A 14351-nucleotide genomic window follows, 5' to 3' on the forward strand; every position below is an offset into this window, starting at 1 on the left:
TAAAATTTGTTGTACCGTGCACACCATTTCACTAAGGTCGATGGTAATTACTCGTGTTTGCGCCTTGGGTCCTTGCAGCGGCGGAAAGTCGGATGACGTCATATCCTGCGGCAGGAAACGTTTTAGAACCTCGATCTTTCTCTCGTTTCTTTACCTCTCCTTCTCTCTCTCTCTCTCTCGCTCTCTTGCTCAGGAGCTTAGCTCGAGAATGAATAAAGGGGCTGCCGTGAGCATTAGTACCTACCGGAGTAGAAGCAATATCAAAGACGAGCTGAGGCTCCTCTATACAATATACATTATACATATACCAATGTATGTATAGCTGTATACCTACAATAGGGAAGATAGAGGATGATATATCTAAGAATGGAAGTCTTCCGACTCGAAGGCGCCGAAGCATAACAACAATAACGTCAACAATATGTTATAACAACAACAGCAACAATAACATCGAGGACGAGAAGACCGTTGAAAGGTGAAAGTCAAAAACGAAAGAGCAAAAAAGTACATCCGTGAAAAAATTTATCCAAAAACTATATTTTAGCGTTATGACGGGTACGAAATGAAGGTACCATTTTTCACCGAAAACTTATGGCATGCTTTTTACTTTTCTTTCTTTCTTTCGTCCTTTTGCCACACGCAACTGGATTTGGATGCCAAAAGCTATGCATGCGATGTGTGCTTTTGCGTTGAAAAACACAATTTATTTTTTGTTTTTCCGTTCGTCGTTACATTTCATGCGAAAAGCGTAAGGGGGCAGTTTTTTCTTTCGAAGAGTTTATTTTCCTCCATCTTCTCGTCCCTGGGTATGAAAGCGATTTATCTTCTCGGGAGTTTGATTTTTTTTTTTTTTTAATAGTTGGCTTTTTATACCTTCCTCTTGGTTCCGCTTGTTTTTTTTTTTTTTTTTTTGTTTTTTTGTTTTTTTCGTATCTCTAGCTTCTGTGTGCAAGAGACGGAGCATTGATTGATCAGGCTCGACGTCAATTCCGCCCTTAATTGAAGCACCGTGGCGAACTCTCCTTCTCGTACTCACTCACCGAGAGTTTTTCGAGAGGCGATGAGAGTAAGAGCTCACGCTCAAGATTCTCGCCGCGAAGGATTTTACTGGAAAGAAAATGAAAGGAATCGGAGAAGGAGAAAGGAAAAAAAAAACCATCATGCAAATAATGTGATTCTGCAATCTATTTATACCGAGGCATGTAAAAAATTAAACAGCAATAACAATTCCGACATGGTAAAACTAATAACTTACGAAACAATTTAATAGTCAATACTGAGATCCCATTATCGTGTGTTGCTGAAAAATAGCCTTTTGAATTACAATTTTACCAGTGGCTGAAGAAAAACAAATTTGAAAACATTCCCGAGACCCTTCTGGGTTTGTAAGAAAATCACACTAAAAAATGATTAGAATCATCGATGATCAATTCCTCATATGCGTATAGAAATTGCGAAAATTTATTTCACAAATTTATAATTAATGTACTGCGATATTTTTCCGATTCATACATCAATGCCGATGTTCGTACGTTCGCATCGGCACTTGGAAGAGTTCGTTTAAAGACACAAGTATATAACGTATAACGTATATAAAATACATATACATATTGTATATGTATACGTTACAACTGTACAGAGCGTCGTGTTTACGGTTTCGATATAAGCGCAGGTGTACAAGCAAAATCCACTCGGAGATACTGCGCTGGGATTTCGGAACCGCGACGATTATTCCGCCATCGAAATAACATCCGCAAGTCACAGACGAGACCAAGGAGAGGTTCTTTCTTTTCCGGAAAGCGATTAGGCTTCTTCCGGAGTAACGGGGAAGGCGGAGCGCGGATGATACGTTCGTCCGTCTGTCCGACTGTCCGTCTGTCTGTCTGGGAATACGACGTGGGAGGGAGATGATAAGAAGAGGGTGAAAATAAATATAAAAATGGCGGAGGATCGGGCGCCCGAACGAATCCGAATCTGGAACATCGAGCACGTGGTTCTTCTGTATCCGGGGCTACTTTGGTATAAGCGTTAATAGGATTACCCTGCAGCGCGGTGGTCAGCTTCGCTGGGGTCCCGGTCAGTGTTGTGCCAGCCGACGTCCAGTGGAATTTATTCTTCCTCGGGAACACGCGCCGACTCTCAGTTTTCGTTCCAACAATTTTCTCCTAATTCTTCCTTGTCGACTTTCGCAAGCTTCCGGTGCGTTGTTCAAACTTTTTACACCGCCAATTCTGACTTTGGGGAATGAACGCGAGTGTCACGCACTATTGTCAGAGGGTGCGTTTTACATGCAGTGTCTGTGTGACGCAGCCACCAACCGCTATACGGTTGAAATCGCTCACGTGGACCGAGACCACGTGATTTCGACGTCTGCGTAACTCGACGAATCGCGATGAGAGGCAGTGACAATTTCAGCTGATTAAAAATCCTTGTATTTTGCGTACACTTGCCGGAATTCCGGGGTTGTTGTCGGTAATTCGAGTTTTCAATTCCGATCGATACCGCAGCCGAAATATTCGAAAGTTGATCAAGGCGACGGAGCTTTTCGCGCTCTCTTCGAACAACGCGTCGAATCCGGACTGTACGTTTTATTTTGTTCTCGTCATAATCGGGCTTCAAGTGAAAATAACGACTAACTCGTTCGATGCGACATTGGAGTGGGATTTCCACTCGTGCGAGCGACGAGTGAAAAATAATTTGAAATACGACGACAAGACGGGGAAAGAAAATGGAGTGTAAACCGGGTTTTCACGAAGCTACGAGCGATAGCTTCTCCGCAAGCTGAACCGCTGCAGTGGCTTCGTATTTTATTATGGAACGAAGACCGAGGCGTTTGGAGCTACCAGATGTATTCGTGATCGATTGTAGCGCGGACCAGGATGGAAACAACAACGGGACACCGGTGTTTAAGTCCCATTCGGTCTACAGGAATTCAAGTATTCGACGAAAGCCGTACAACAATCGCAGAATAAGTATTTTTGTACCCACGCCGCACAATATTTTTTTTTTTTTTGTGCTCTTACTTTCCGCTTCCTTCGTATTTTAACAGCTGGGTGAAGCGAGTGTCGCGGAATCGGATGATTTGGTGTAAGAGCAAGACCGGTAGGATTATTTCTTCCGTTTTCTGGTCCACGTTCCTTGATCTACAAAATTTTATTCACCGTTCGGTAAAATTGTTCCAAGATAACTGGATTGCGGAGGATTTTAAGACGACTTGAGAGTGAAAATTAGCAATCTCGAGCGCAATGAAAAATTGTGGCGTTGTATAATTATGATCCGGAAGCGTCGCGAAGAAAAAGAAAAAGGATGGAGAGTATTTTCAACGCCGAAGAAATGAAACAACTGTGTTATTTTTCTTGCGTTTTTAATGAAATTGGGAAGGACGAATTGTCTCGGTTTGTTATCATTTTCACAGTTTCTTCATCACGCGTCTAGAAAAAATTTCTTACCAACCTATAATCAGGCAGTCGAAGGACCTCCGCGGCGATAAACATTATTGTAATATTGACGCGTGTTGGCGCCGGAAAAGGAGTTTCTTTGCAATGTAAAGAAACACAGACACACAGAAATGTAATGGGCGTTCCAAACTCGTCCGCAGCCTTAGAAACTTAACCTCGACATGACGTAGAGACCGTAACTGTGTTAGAGAGAAAAATACGAGGTTCGCGTATATTATCATAAAGTATACACATATTTTCCGTTTCGCCGATACGTAGTCGTTTATCATTCCGATTCCAATTCCAATTCCAATTCCAATTCCCTTATATTACACCCGCCTGTTTACGTATACTTGCACATGTACGTATTTACTTCTTCACCTACAACTCGTACACACATACCTATACCTCTATTAGTATATCGTTTCCAAGATCACGTCGAATCTGTGTCATCACTGTCATTATTGCTATTGTATCCACGCCTATGCCAACGATCATTTTCTTCGACCCCGTCGGAATCCATCGGTGATTGATCACCGTGTGTCAAATCAACCGAGCTTTGATGTATTCTTGTATTTACCGTCTTGCATTCAACGGATGAATAAGCGGAACTCCATTCCAGGGAGAGTAATTCCTTACATGTCTTTACACGGTGCCCGGCGATCCTGAAAATGTCCTTGACTTTTGCTTGTCCTTCAAAAATCCTGGACACTATCCTTGAATTTTTCTTGCGTCCTAAAAATATGTTGTTTTTAACGTCACTGAATAACCCGAAAATGTCCTGGAAATATCCTTGAATTTGTAACGGATTTTTTACCGACCGCCATCCTTTATAGAAGAAAATTAACGAAGAATCCGATTTAAAGGAGATAAAATGAGCAACAACTTGATTAGCTTACTTTCTTCCAGTCGGATGATTTATTTCTGGAGGTTTTTGTTTGTCTGATCTAACATTTTTCTTCCCATCACACGATTCGACAGGTCTCGATCCGCGCCTCCTTCTCGGCGGAATCAGCGGTGGCGATCGTCTCGCGTGGGAAGGACGATACCAGATCAAGGAACATCGGAGAGCCGGGAAAGCCACGTTTCAGGGTCAGGTCTACAACTTCCTCGAGCGGCCCACCGGCTGGAAATGTTTCGTCTATCACTGCTCGGTGTAAGTTATTTTCAATCAAATTGCATATAGAACGAAACAACAACGATAATAAAAGGTTTATTGGCGTATAATGGCGTCAAGATCGGGGTGAGAATTTAGCCCTCTGCAGGACAGCGTCGTTTTACGCTTTATCCATAAAAGCAGATTTTCGTCCTTTTCGTAGTCAGGTGAATACTGCGATTCACAGATGATATTCAATATCGGAGCGATGTTGTAAAGTTAAATATTCAACTATGCCAACACGGTGAACAAAGTCTATCAATGAATTTTATGGAAAATAGCGTTCTGAATAAAACGAGCGGTGGTGAAATAAAATCGGACGAATCTCATGGATTTTTAACCATTCTGAAGCGGTTTGATGCTTCTGTCAATATCAATTCCAGTACCTTGTTTAAAATTTTCAGTTTTAAACAGATCTTCGTAGCTTGCGAATAATCCTTGTGAAAAAAACCATTGTGAAGGATAGATTTTTGAGGAAACGAACTTGTTGTATGGGGGAGAAACCGAAAAGAGGCTTTTAGACGTTGTGTAACGGGCGGTGAATGCGGAGAGAGTCTAAGGCCTTTTCTCCCTTACACCGTTAACCTTGGCTCGTCCCCCAGAACGGGGCGCGTAAGCCGTTTTCAGGTACATAATGCATCGGTCCCTACCATTTATTTATTTATAAGTCTAGGTCTAGGGCGAGTATAATGGTATCGCGGTGCACCCTGGAATACCATAAGACAAACCCTAAGAAACTCGCGCCCATGCGGCAAGACAGATCGATGATGCGATGCATTCATGCACTCGGCCATGTTACGCCGCATTTTAACCTATCAGGCACGTGGCGTGGGGCAAATATATTGCGGTGCACGGCGTTGGCGTCAAAACGATTACTTTTCGCCTATATACAGATAAGAATCCGAAATTAAAACTACTAGAGGTTGAATATAATGTAGAACATTAACTGCTACTCGGATCAGTTTTCATCGCTTCGATGTAGGTATTCAGTTTCTTTGTTTGTTTTGCATTTAATAATTTTCAATTTTCATAATTTTAGGGTAGTTATGTTTTTACCAGCATCTTCAGCTGCCACGGAATTAAACAAATAAGTAATTTGGCTTACCTTGACGGAGCCTCCGACTGAGAACTTTCCGCTGAGACGTGTTTCGAGCCTGTAACACATTAACGAATCAAGTTTCTTCGTTCTTACATTTTGTAATATAATTAAGGCGCAAACTACGTTGCCGACAAAACACAAAAAATAGTCAGTAGTCCGAATTGAGAAAAGCTGCGTCGATCGAGATATTTTTATTTTTTTTTGATATCGGTAATCGAATAACTCGAAAACTACTGGACAAATCATGTCCAAAATCTTGTCTGTTCCAAGGAAACCCAGTCGATTGAAACAAACATCGTCCAAATACGTTGAATCGTTTCCACACACAGGCACACTCACAAAATTGCTGGAGACGATTTTCTATACTTTCAAACGATAGAGATCTTAAAAATTGAATAAATCTTTGCGAAAGAATTAGATTAATTGCAGGCGCGAATCTCCTCGGCCGCTACAATCGTCCGATTAATCAACCGTGCACAGAGAGTGAGATGCAGACGGTTGGAAATATGATCGGACAAAGTGCAAAAATCGTTCATGATGAAAGCGCGAGTCGATGAGGCATAAACGAAAGCCGGCAATTCCTCCTGCAATATCATTGTTCGCCGGCGGTGTTATCATTGCTATTGTTCATCGGGGCGTCGATAAACCTTATTGAGCGGTACCAGCTATGACGTCACGTAATGTGGAAATAATTGCGAGAATAATTCCCGTCGTGGCCGTATACCCCGAGCGAAAATGATGATGACTGTATGAATTTTACAGAGTCAAAAGGATAATTGGCAAGAAACATGGAAATCTGTTAGAAATTCGGAGCAACCTGAACTTGTCTACGGTTTACGCTAAAGTATTCGGTATTCCTCGCGATGGCGAATTATCTGCACAAATATTTACGTCACGGATCCGCTCGATCTCCAGTTATTTAATAATTAATTTCGCGGCGCTTCCGATTTAGCCAATATCTCGCGTGTGTTGGCCCGCGTTTCCAAATCTGTACGTCTCCCCTGCATATGTTGTGCGCCTAAATTCCCACGTGTCCAGCCATCGACCGTTTTGCGTCCACAACGCGGGAGTGTCTCTATCCAATTAACCTGTAGACAGTTTGCTAATAACATGTATGTACAGGTATATCGGGGCTCCAATTTGCATCCGTCCTAATTTACTTGATTACTGCAGCGATATGTTCCCCTTGCCCCTCGTACATAGTTGTTAGTAATGACTGCCTTCACGCTGCTGTCACGCGACGCGCTCTATCATCTCCAGCGTCTGTAAGTTGACGGCTGAAAAAAGAAGAACCATTACCAAAAAGCTTGGAATCATTACCAAAACACATTTTTACATTTCAAAGTTCGGAGAAATATTCTCATCGTTATTTATTCATGCACCGAAATTTATCTGATTGTGGCAGGATTTTGAGTGCCGATTCGTTGCGAATCTAATACGTCAAATTTTTTCATCGGGATACTCTGACCAGCGTATTGTAATCAAAGGGATTAGAATGGACCGGAAAATCTTGGAATAATCGTTTTCCTTGCTACCGTCAAAAATAAATCACGATTGTTACATACACTGTCCTGTAGAAGGCTGCGAGTATTCGAGTCATCGAATAATCGAACGTGCAAAATTTTCATACCAACCGAGTTAGGATTGGCGGTTTTTTTTTGGCCGATAGTGGGTACAGCGTGCCTTGTGCTTTTATTGAGTGAAAAAGGAACGTAAAAATCAACCGAAAAAAATACGTCGAGAACCCGGAGAACCGAAGGAACTGATCGGCAAAGTCTTTTTCCTCGCGACGCCTGCCGCTCGACTGGCCGACGTGTTGCCGACCGTTTCTACTCGCTTCGCCTGAGCTCCGATCAGCCAGATGGCGGGTTAGGCACGGACGTTTTCCACTGTGGCGCCGGTACGCGGAATCCGCGTTTTTGTGTCACGTGTTTGCGGGCTGGAGGTCGAAAAAAAGATTGGCAAAGTATTGGAGGGGTTACAGTATCGAGTTGAGGATGAAAAAAAGGAGGGTCAAAATTTTGAATACTCCAAATGAGTGAGTTTTTGAGTACACGAGGTCCAAATTGGTGGAGAAAGGCTCTTAAATATCGATTTCGAAACGAACTAGAAAATAAAACAATACTGCGTACATGTACGTGACTTGTTTGATTTATAATCGAAAAACGGCGAAACCTTGTATTTTTTCTGATATCGATTTGACGATATTATTAAAAGAAATACAGATATTCTTAGGGCATAAATTATAATTATGTACGATCGAAATGACTGAAATCATAGCGTCGTGCGGAGGGCAAATGCTCGTTTTTTCATTTACGAAAAGTTGAGTATATTCTATTGAGAAGAATCGTGATAACAGTATCTGTTTAAATAATGAAACTACACTTTTGAAAATCTTGAATATCGATATTATTATTCTGACAAAATTGAAATTTCGCGATTGATTCTTCTCTTGTGGTAAGACAGTGAAAAAACAACAATAAATAAAAAGGGATTCTAGTTTTGAAAATTCTGCAATGTTTGGATCCTTAACCACTGACCTTCTTTTTTCGTTCAGGAATGCAAAATTCAGGATATTTGACTAGAGCCAGAATCGTTTTATCTCGACCTGGAAAAACGAAATAAAGAAATACATACTCGATACGATTTGACTCGCAATCAGGTGCCATAAATCGCACCTGCTCGCCTATCCAGAATCTCTGTACATATACATACATTTACACGTGTATGTATATGTATGTAGAGAGACAAATGGATTATATATAAATTTCACATCACGTAAGGGCGAAGCCTATATACCTACGTAGATATTACACGGACATGTAAGCCAGTAGGTACCGCCACTTTGTCTTGGGCAGGCATCTCGCGTGCTTTGAATGTCTCTTCTGACTCACCCGCAACTATTTCACCTTTTATTTATTTATCCATCTATCTCCTCGACTCTCCTTATACCTCGGCTCTTTATATCTCAGGCAGGTACTCGGGCAATTAATCGTGAGAACGAGAGAGAGGGAAATATAAAAAAAAAAAAACCATTGCTCTACGAACAGTTTTAAATGTATGCATGCAACCGATAATACCTCTGCGAGGCCGCAGCTAGAAACGTTACCCAACCCAACGAAACGTTGATTCAATAATCGCTGTTTCGCTGCTTCGAAAACAAGTCAGAGTTTAATTTACAGAATACGAGTTTGGCCATTTTGTAATAAGTTTTAAGGAGTTTTAGGTTATCATAATTTATCGCGACAATATCGCTACAAACACGAATCTGATTTATTTCTTTGACGAACGAATTTACCGCATCTAGGTGTGTTTCTTCTTTACTTACCTCTCTACCATTCTCTCGGAATTTCAAAGCTCGCCCGACGTTCCGCGGTAAAATTTTACAGCCTCAAAAATGTACGTACAGAAAGAACCTAATGACTCGATGCAAGTACACATGTGCATACACGTAGCTTTATGTACCAGACAATGTTATTTCAACCTCCGCATGCATGCTCACCCTAGTAACAACTTTATATCCGTGCAATTCTGCGAGGTGAGGCTGATGCTGATCCGCAAAAGCATTGCTTCGTTCGTTCGTTCGGGAGTGACTTACACACGCGCATAGACATTATCCTCCTTCAGTCACGCAAGAGCCTAGGGCAGTAAAAATTTATAGCGAGTCGTGAAAAGTTTCTGCAGAGTCCGCGGCAGCCGCGCGACCCGTTCGACCCGTCTCTTTTTACTTTCCATTCCGCAGGTTTCTCAGACGAAATTAATTTTTCTATTCTTTTTCTTTTTATTTTCACCCCGTGCCGGTCGATCTTTTCCCGTAAAATAAAGTGCAGCTGTATAAAGCTTCGCCTCGATGCGTGATTTTTCATCGAGAATTGCAATGTAACCCTGAAACTTTACGCCTGCCCGACGCGTGATTATTTTTACTCGATGTGCACGGTTTGGTTTTACTTCTGGTTTGTCAAACTAAACGCCTGCTTGTATTAAAAATTTTATTCTTTTTATTTTCAAGTTTCTATTGAAATAAATAAATTTCGATTTTATACATCGAATAATAACCAAAACCTTTGTTTATTACTTATAAAGTTAGTTTTCGTGTTTATTTTACGTTGATAAATAAGGCTTGAAGTTTTTGGTTGATATGGCTAATATGGAAGACTATTCGGAAGAAATAGAAAAACGTTTTCACCAAGACGTGACGGACTTTATCGTTATTATCGTTATATCGTTGATACGAGAAAGTCCATACGAAAATAGAAGTACGACAAATATACATTTTTAAACGTTGTTTATCAATTCTCTCAACATTCGTAGTTTATTGCAAATTATTAGTTTTGAATAAAAGTGATTTAAATGCAAAACTGAAGTATGTTTAATTATTATTTACAATAAATCTTTCGGAAAATAGGTAATTTTTCTTAAAATCTGAAATTCCGTTCTGGTTTCTACAAAAACAAACTTTACCTAACAAAACCATTCTTTCACATTATTAGTTACGTAGAAGAAATCAAAATTTCACATCTAAAACCCAGACCGAACATTCGTGTTGACCAATGTTGCATAACGATCGTTTTTGATTCCGATAGAATCGCGTCTCGGGCTGGTTGGCTGCTTCCTGTAACGAGAAGCTGAAGCTTGAATTTCGCCAACCGATTATGTCCCCCTTCGTCCATCGTCCTTGTAACGCTCCGCAGGTTTCCCGCTCCTTTTCGTCTTGTTTCGCCGGTTACCCCGCCGGCTTTTCGAATGTAAATTAAACGAGTGGTTCTTCCCGTCTGTAGACGCAAATTCGCAACAGATATATACGTATTACATACCTATTAACTATATACTTGCGGTTGATGTACATACGAGTATATATGTATATACGTATGTACATGCATATAGACGAAACCGACATCGTCGAGGGGTTGCGGGAAAATGAACGGTTAATCCAGCGTTATAGACCTTGGCTTAACGAGTATTACCCTCGCGGCATTCCGAACGGAACGTATAAGGAAATATTTCCAATGAGAATAATGAAGAACTGGAGAAAAAAAAAGAATGAAAAAAATGTTCGATAGTCGGAAGATTCGTGCCGTGGGTCGTTGGTTTTAGAGGGTGGAAAATCATTAGCGTTTTTACTTTTAAATTTCTTTTTTTTTTTTTTATTTCTTTCTTTCAATACGTGAAAAAGAATCAGGAAAACGAACGGGCTTCTTTTCAACAATTTGACAAACTGTATAAAATGACGGTGACGCGCGGATTATTTATTTTTATTTTTGTTTCTTCTACTTTCTTTGTCACCCCAAACGCGTCGTGCTCACGTCCCCGAAAAAACGAGCAAGCGTAGATTCTTTCGCTTTGTTAAGCGGATGAAAAAAATGACCTGTAGTTGTAATGGATGTATTATTTGCAAAAGAAATGCGGTCGTTCATAGGCGAGTGTCGCGTGATTTAACGTGAATAATTTAGCGCTGTTCGGTACGCAGCGTCACGATGACTCGTTGAGGCTCGTTGTTGCTGGTTTTTCTTTCTTCGTCCTTTTTTTTTTTTTCTTCCTCTTTCACCTCGTCATCGCGTGTGTCCTCGCTGTTTTTTTCCTCGCCCCGTTTGAGCAACCACCGTATCGCAATTTATTTCACATTCACCGTACGAACCTGCCGTCGTGCCAGCTATCTCTGCACCACCTTGCAATGTTGTCAGCTACTGCAGGGATAGATTAATGGCTATTACTTGCGGGAAAAGTTCAAGGCTGCGAATACATGCACAAACGCAAACGCACTTTACAAGCCTTATTATCGTTAATACGGAGTAAACTTGCAGAGAGTTGGTTGTACTATTTTTTGTATTATTTTTTTTCTTTCCTCTCTATCGCTACCTGACTGATTCTGACGGTGATTTTCCAACCGAGATTCCGATTTAACGACCGGATAATGGTCTTACGATAATACCTGCTGCAAATTCATACGCAGACTTACGGGTTGTACACGGTATTGAAAAACGATTCAATCTGCCGAGAAAATGGGAAAGAAAAATGGGGAAGAAAAGAATCAGAAATGGCTCGTGCGCTATTTGAAGGGCGAGATTGACCGTAATGCGGTGAAATATTCAAAAAACAGAGTGGATAAAAATGCGAAATGAGGTGAAGGGGGTGAAGGGGTGACGAAGGAGGAGGGGGGGGGGGGGGGGCATCGGATGAAGATGGATAATCCCTCGGCCTACATGTGTTGAGGGTATAATCCAATATGCAGGAATACGGACAGCGTCTGTGTTAAGATGCGTGTATAGGTGCCTCTATAAACTCCTGGATCGATTTTCAGCACACTCGCAAGTTCGCGGCAAGCTTTACACGCGCACTCGCACGTATGTAAATAAAAACGGTATACCTGCATGCAGGTTTTATTTCCCTTTCAACATACTATACCTATTTTTCTTTTATTCCTTCCGATCTTTTATTTCGCTACTTTTAACTTTCTTTCGTACAATTTCTCGCTAGTTTTGTTTTTCAACTTATTTTCTCTCTTTAGCTTTTTTACGGATGGATGGGTGCGGGGATTTTTTTTTTTTTTTGCCCTTTTTTTTCCATTCAGTCGTCAAGCTGCGCAGCTACGGATATTACTTGCCACTGTGCACCCTACACGTTACGTAATGCAGATGCTGCGCGTTATATACGCGTGAATGCAACCGCACCGAGTGTAACCTACTTCTTTTTAACTCCGAGTAAAAATTCACCGTTGCATCGATGCGGTGGAAGTTACTTATACATACATTCGTATTCCGCGTTGAAACTACTTTTCCCGCGAAACGTCGGGCATTTTCCTATCCTCAAAACAACCAACGCTGTTGTTTCGTGCAAAGTTAAATTGGCACAGCCTTCTCGCCCTCTAAATTTTTTCGCAGTTCGTTCTTATTTACAGTAAAAATTGCATTTTTAACCGCGAATCGTTTTTCATATTATTTTCCTCCTACTCCGACCTTTGAATTTCGAGTCGTGATCCTCGCTCGATTCGTTTTCTCAGATCGTTCTATCGCTCACCCTCTTTTTCGACCCCACTTCAATATCCAACAGCAAAAAGCAGTGGCGCAAACTAACGGTTAAACACGGATGGTCGAGAAATTGGAGCTCGACCGGAACTCTCGACGACGCTTGGATTCACGTAAATCGAAGCTGTTCGCGTCCCCTCGCGAAGGAGGCAAAAAAAAAAGAAAATGTCCTCGAATCCCTGACCCCCGTTGTTTTTTTCTTTTTTTTTTTTTTGAATCATCTCTTCCGTGTTCACAATTTTACAGCAACTGCAGTCGCACAATCTCAGGAAAGGATCATTTTCCGTACACCTATCGCGCGTAAAAAGTTTCGTTTCTTCGCATGTTTGTTACCGATAAACTCGACACTCAGCCAACCGATTCACACGAAACTTGGATCAATGTCTTCCTTACTCTTCAGAAGAAACACGGACATCGCACAATGCGTACAGAACCAGAATCGTCGATTGATAAAAGGACCGGAATATCGAATTTACATACATGCGAAAATCTGATAAATAAAATTTAAAAATATGAAAAATTTACGTATAGAAAATTGTAAACATATACAAAGTCGAAATACAGAAGTATGAAAATACAGAATGGCAAAATCGTGAATCTGTATACGATTCTGCATTATCGAAAGAAATCCCGACGGAATTCTATGTTCTGATTTTTCTATTCATTTGTTTCTCCACACTTCGACTTTCCACATATTTAAATTCTATAAATCAGGTTTTCGCTTCTATAACAAGTTCGATATTGTGGCCTAGCAATTTTTTCAGCCTTCTATATTTCTACTCCCACCCGCGGCCTCGGAGTCCTCCTTTAGCTAGTCTCTGCACAGTTACAGTACACAACCGTATCACTGATTTCCGCATAGAGATCAGTCGTACGTATCGCCGTGAGTTATGCGAAGACGAGTCATTTTCTTCGCTCTGTCGGAACTGCTCTTATACATACACATATACGTGTAACGTATTTACGTGGGTATGGTATTCGGGCGTAGGGCTCTGCTCCGCAGACGATCTCGGTCTCTCGCTTCCCGCGATAATTTCACGACTAACATCTCGCGGTTTGTTGCCCGCCGAGATACGAGCGAATCCTAAGAGGATTCGTACTCTCTGTAAGGACTTGGTTCGCTTCAACCTTGCGCGACTTCGCTCGTAAAAGTACCTACTTCGGATACAATTGCGATGGAATTTTTTTTTAACATTGTCAAAACTTATTTTTTTACCGCTTTGTTTCAAATCCGTTACAGCTAATGAATTTTCATCACTTTCCTCCTCTGTAACGTAACGGTGAAAGAACGGTATACGAGATATAGAGACGCGTGTATCCGATTGATCGTTTTCGCGCTGATTCATTTCAGACGAGGTTTTCATTATACGCTTGTCACGATCGCAAGTTCCCGTCGTCGCTGACGTTTTATTCGTTAAAAAAAAAAAAAAAAAAAAAAGGGAAAGAAAAACGATTTTAAACAAGATAGGGAACGTACAAGGTTGACGATGTTGTTTTTTTTATTTTTTTCCCCCCGTTTTGTCCCCGTCACGTGACGGATTTTCTAACAGCGTTAAACGATCAAAGGTCAAGGTTAAGGTTAAGAATCGGGTCAAGGTTGAGTTTAACATGGGTTTTTTTTTCCGCAGCCATCCCTT

General features: G+C 41.2%; 1 protein-coding gene and 1 long non-coding RNA gene across 3 annotated transcripts in view; one reads left to right on the top strand and one right to left on the bottom strand.

Moving 5' to 3' along the window:
• The window catches only part of LOC107217994 (potassium voltage-gated channel subfamily KQT member 1), a 129773-nt gene that overhangs the window by 22662 nt on the left and 92760 nt on the right, over positions 1–14351 (top strand). For both annotated transcript variants that reach the window (XM_046743518.1, XM_046743519.1), the window contains one exon: positions 4419–4593. In XM_046743518.1, the coding sequence (XP_046599474.1) occupies positions 4419–4593 (175 nt within the window). The remainder of the gene's footprint in view (positions 1–4418; positions 4594–14351) is intronic.
• Positions 4471–6941, bottom strand: LOC124295093. The gene is made up of 3 exons (XR_006904992.1): positions 6813–6941; positions 5699–5747; positions 4471–4563 (listed from the first exon to the last, which is right to left on the bottom strand). It is a non-coding gene; the product is annotated as an uncharacterized LOC124295093 (long non-coding RNA).

The sequence above is a fragment of the Neodiprion lecontei genome, chromosome 6 (genome assembly GCF_021901455.1).
Source record: "Neodiprion lecontei isolate iyNeoLeco1 chromosome 6, iyNeoLeco1.1, whole genome shotgun sequence".
Lineage (NCBI taxonomy): Eukaryota > Metazoa > Arthropoda > Insecta > Hymenoptera > Diprionidae > Neodiprion > Neodiprion lecontei.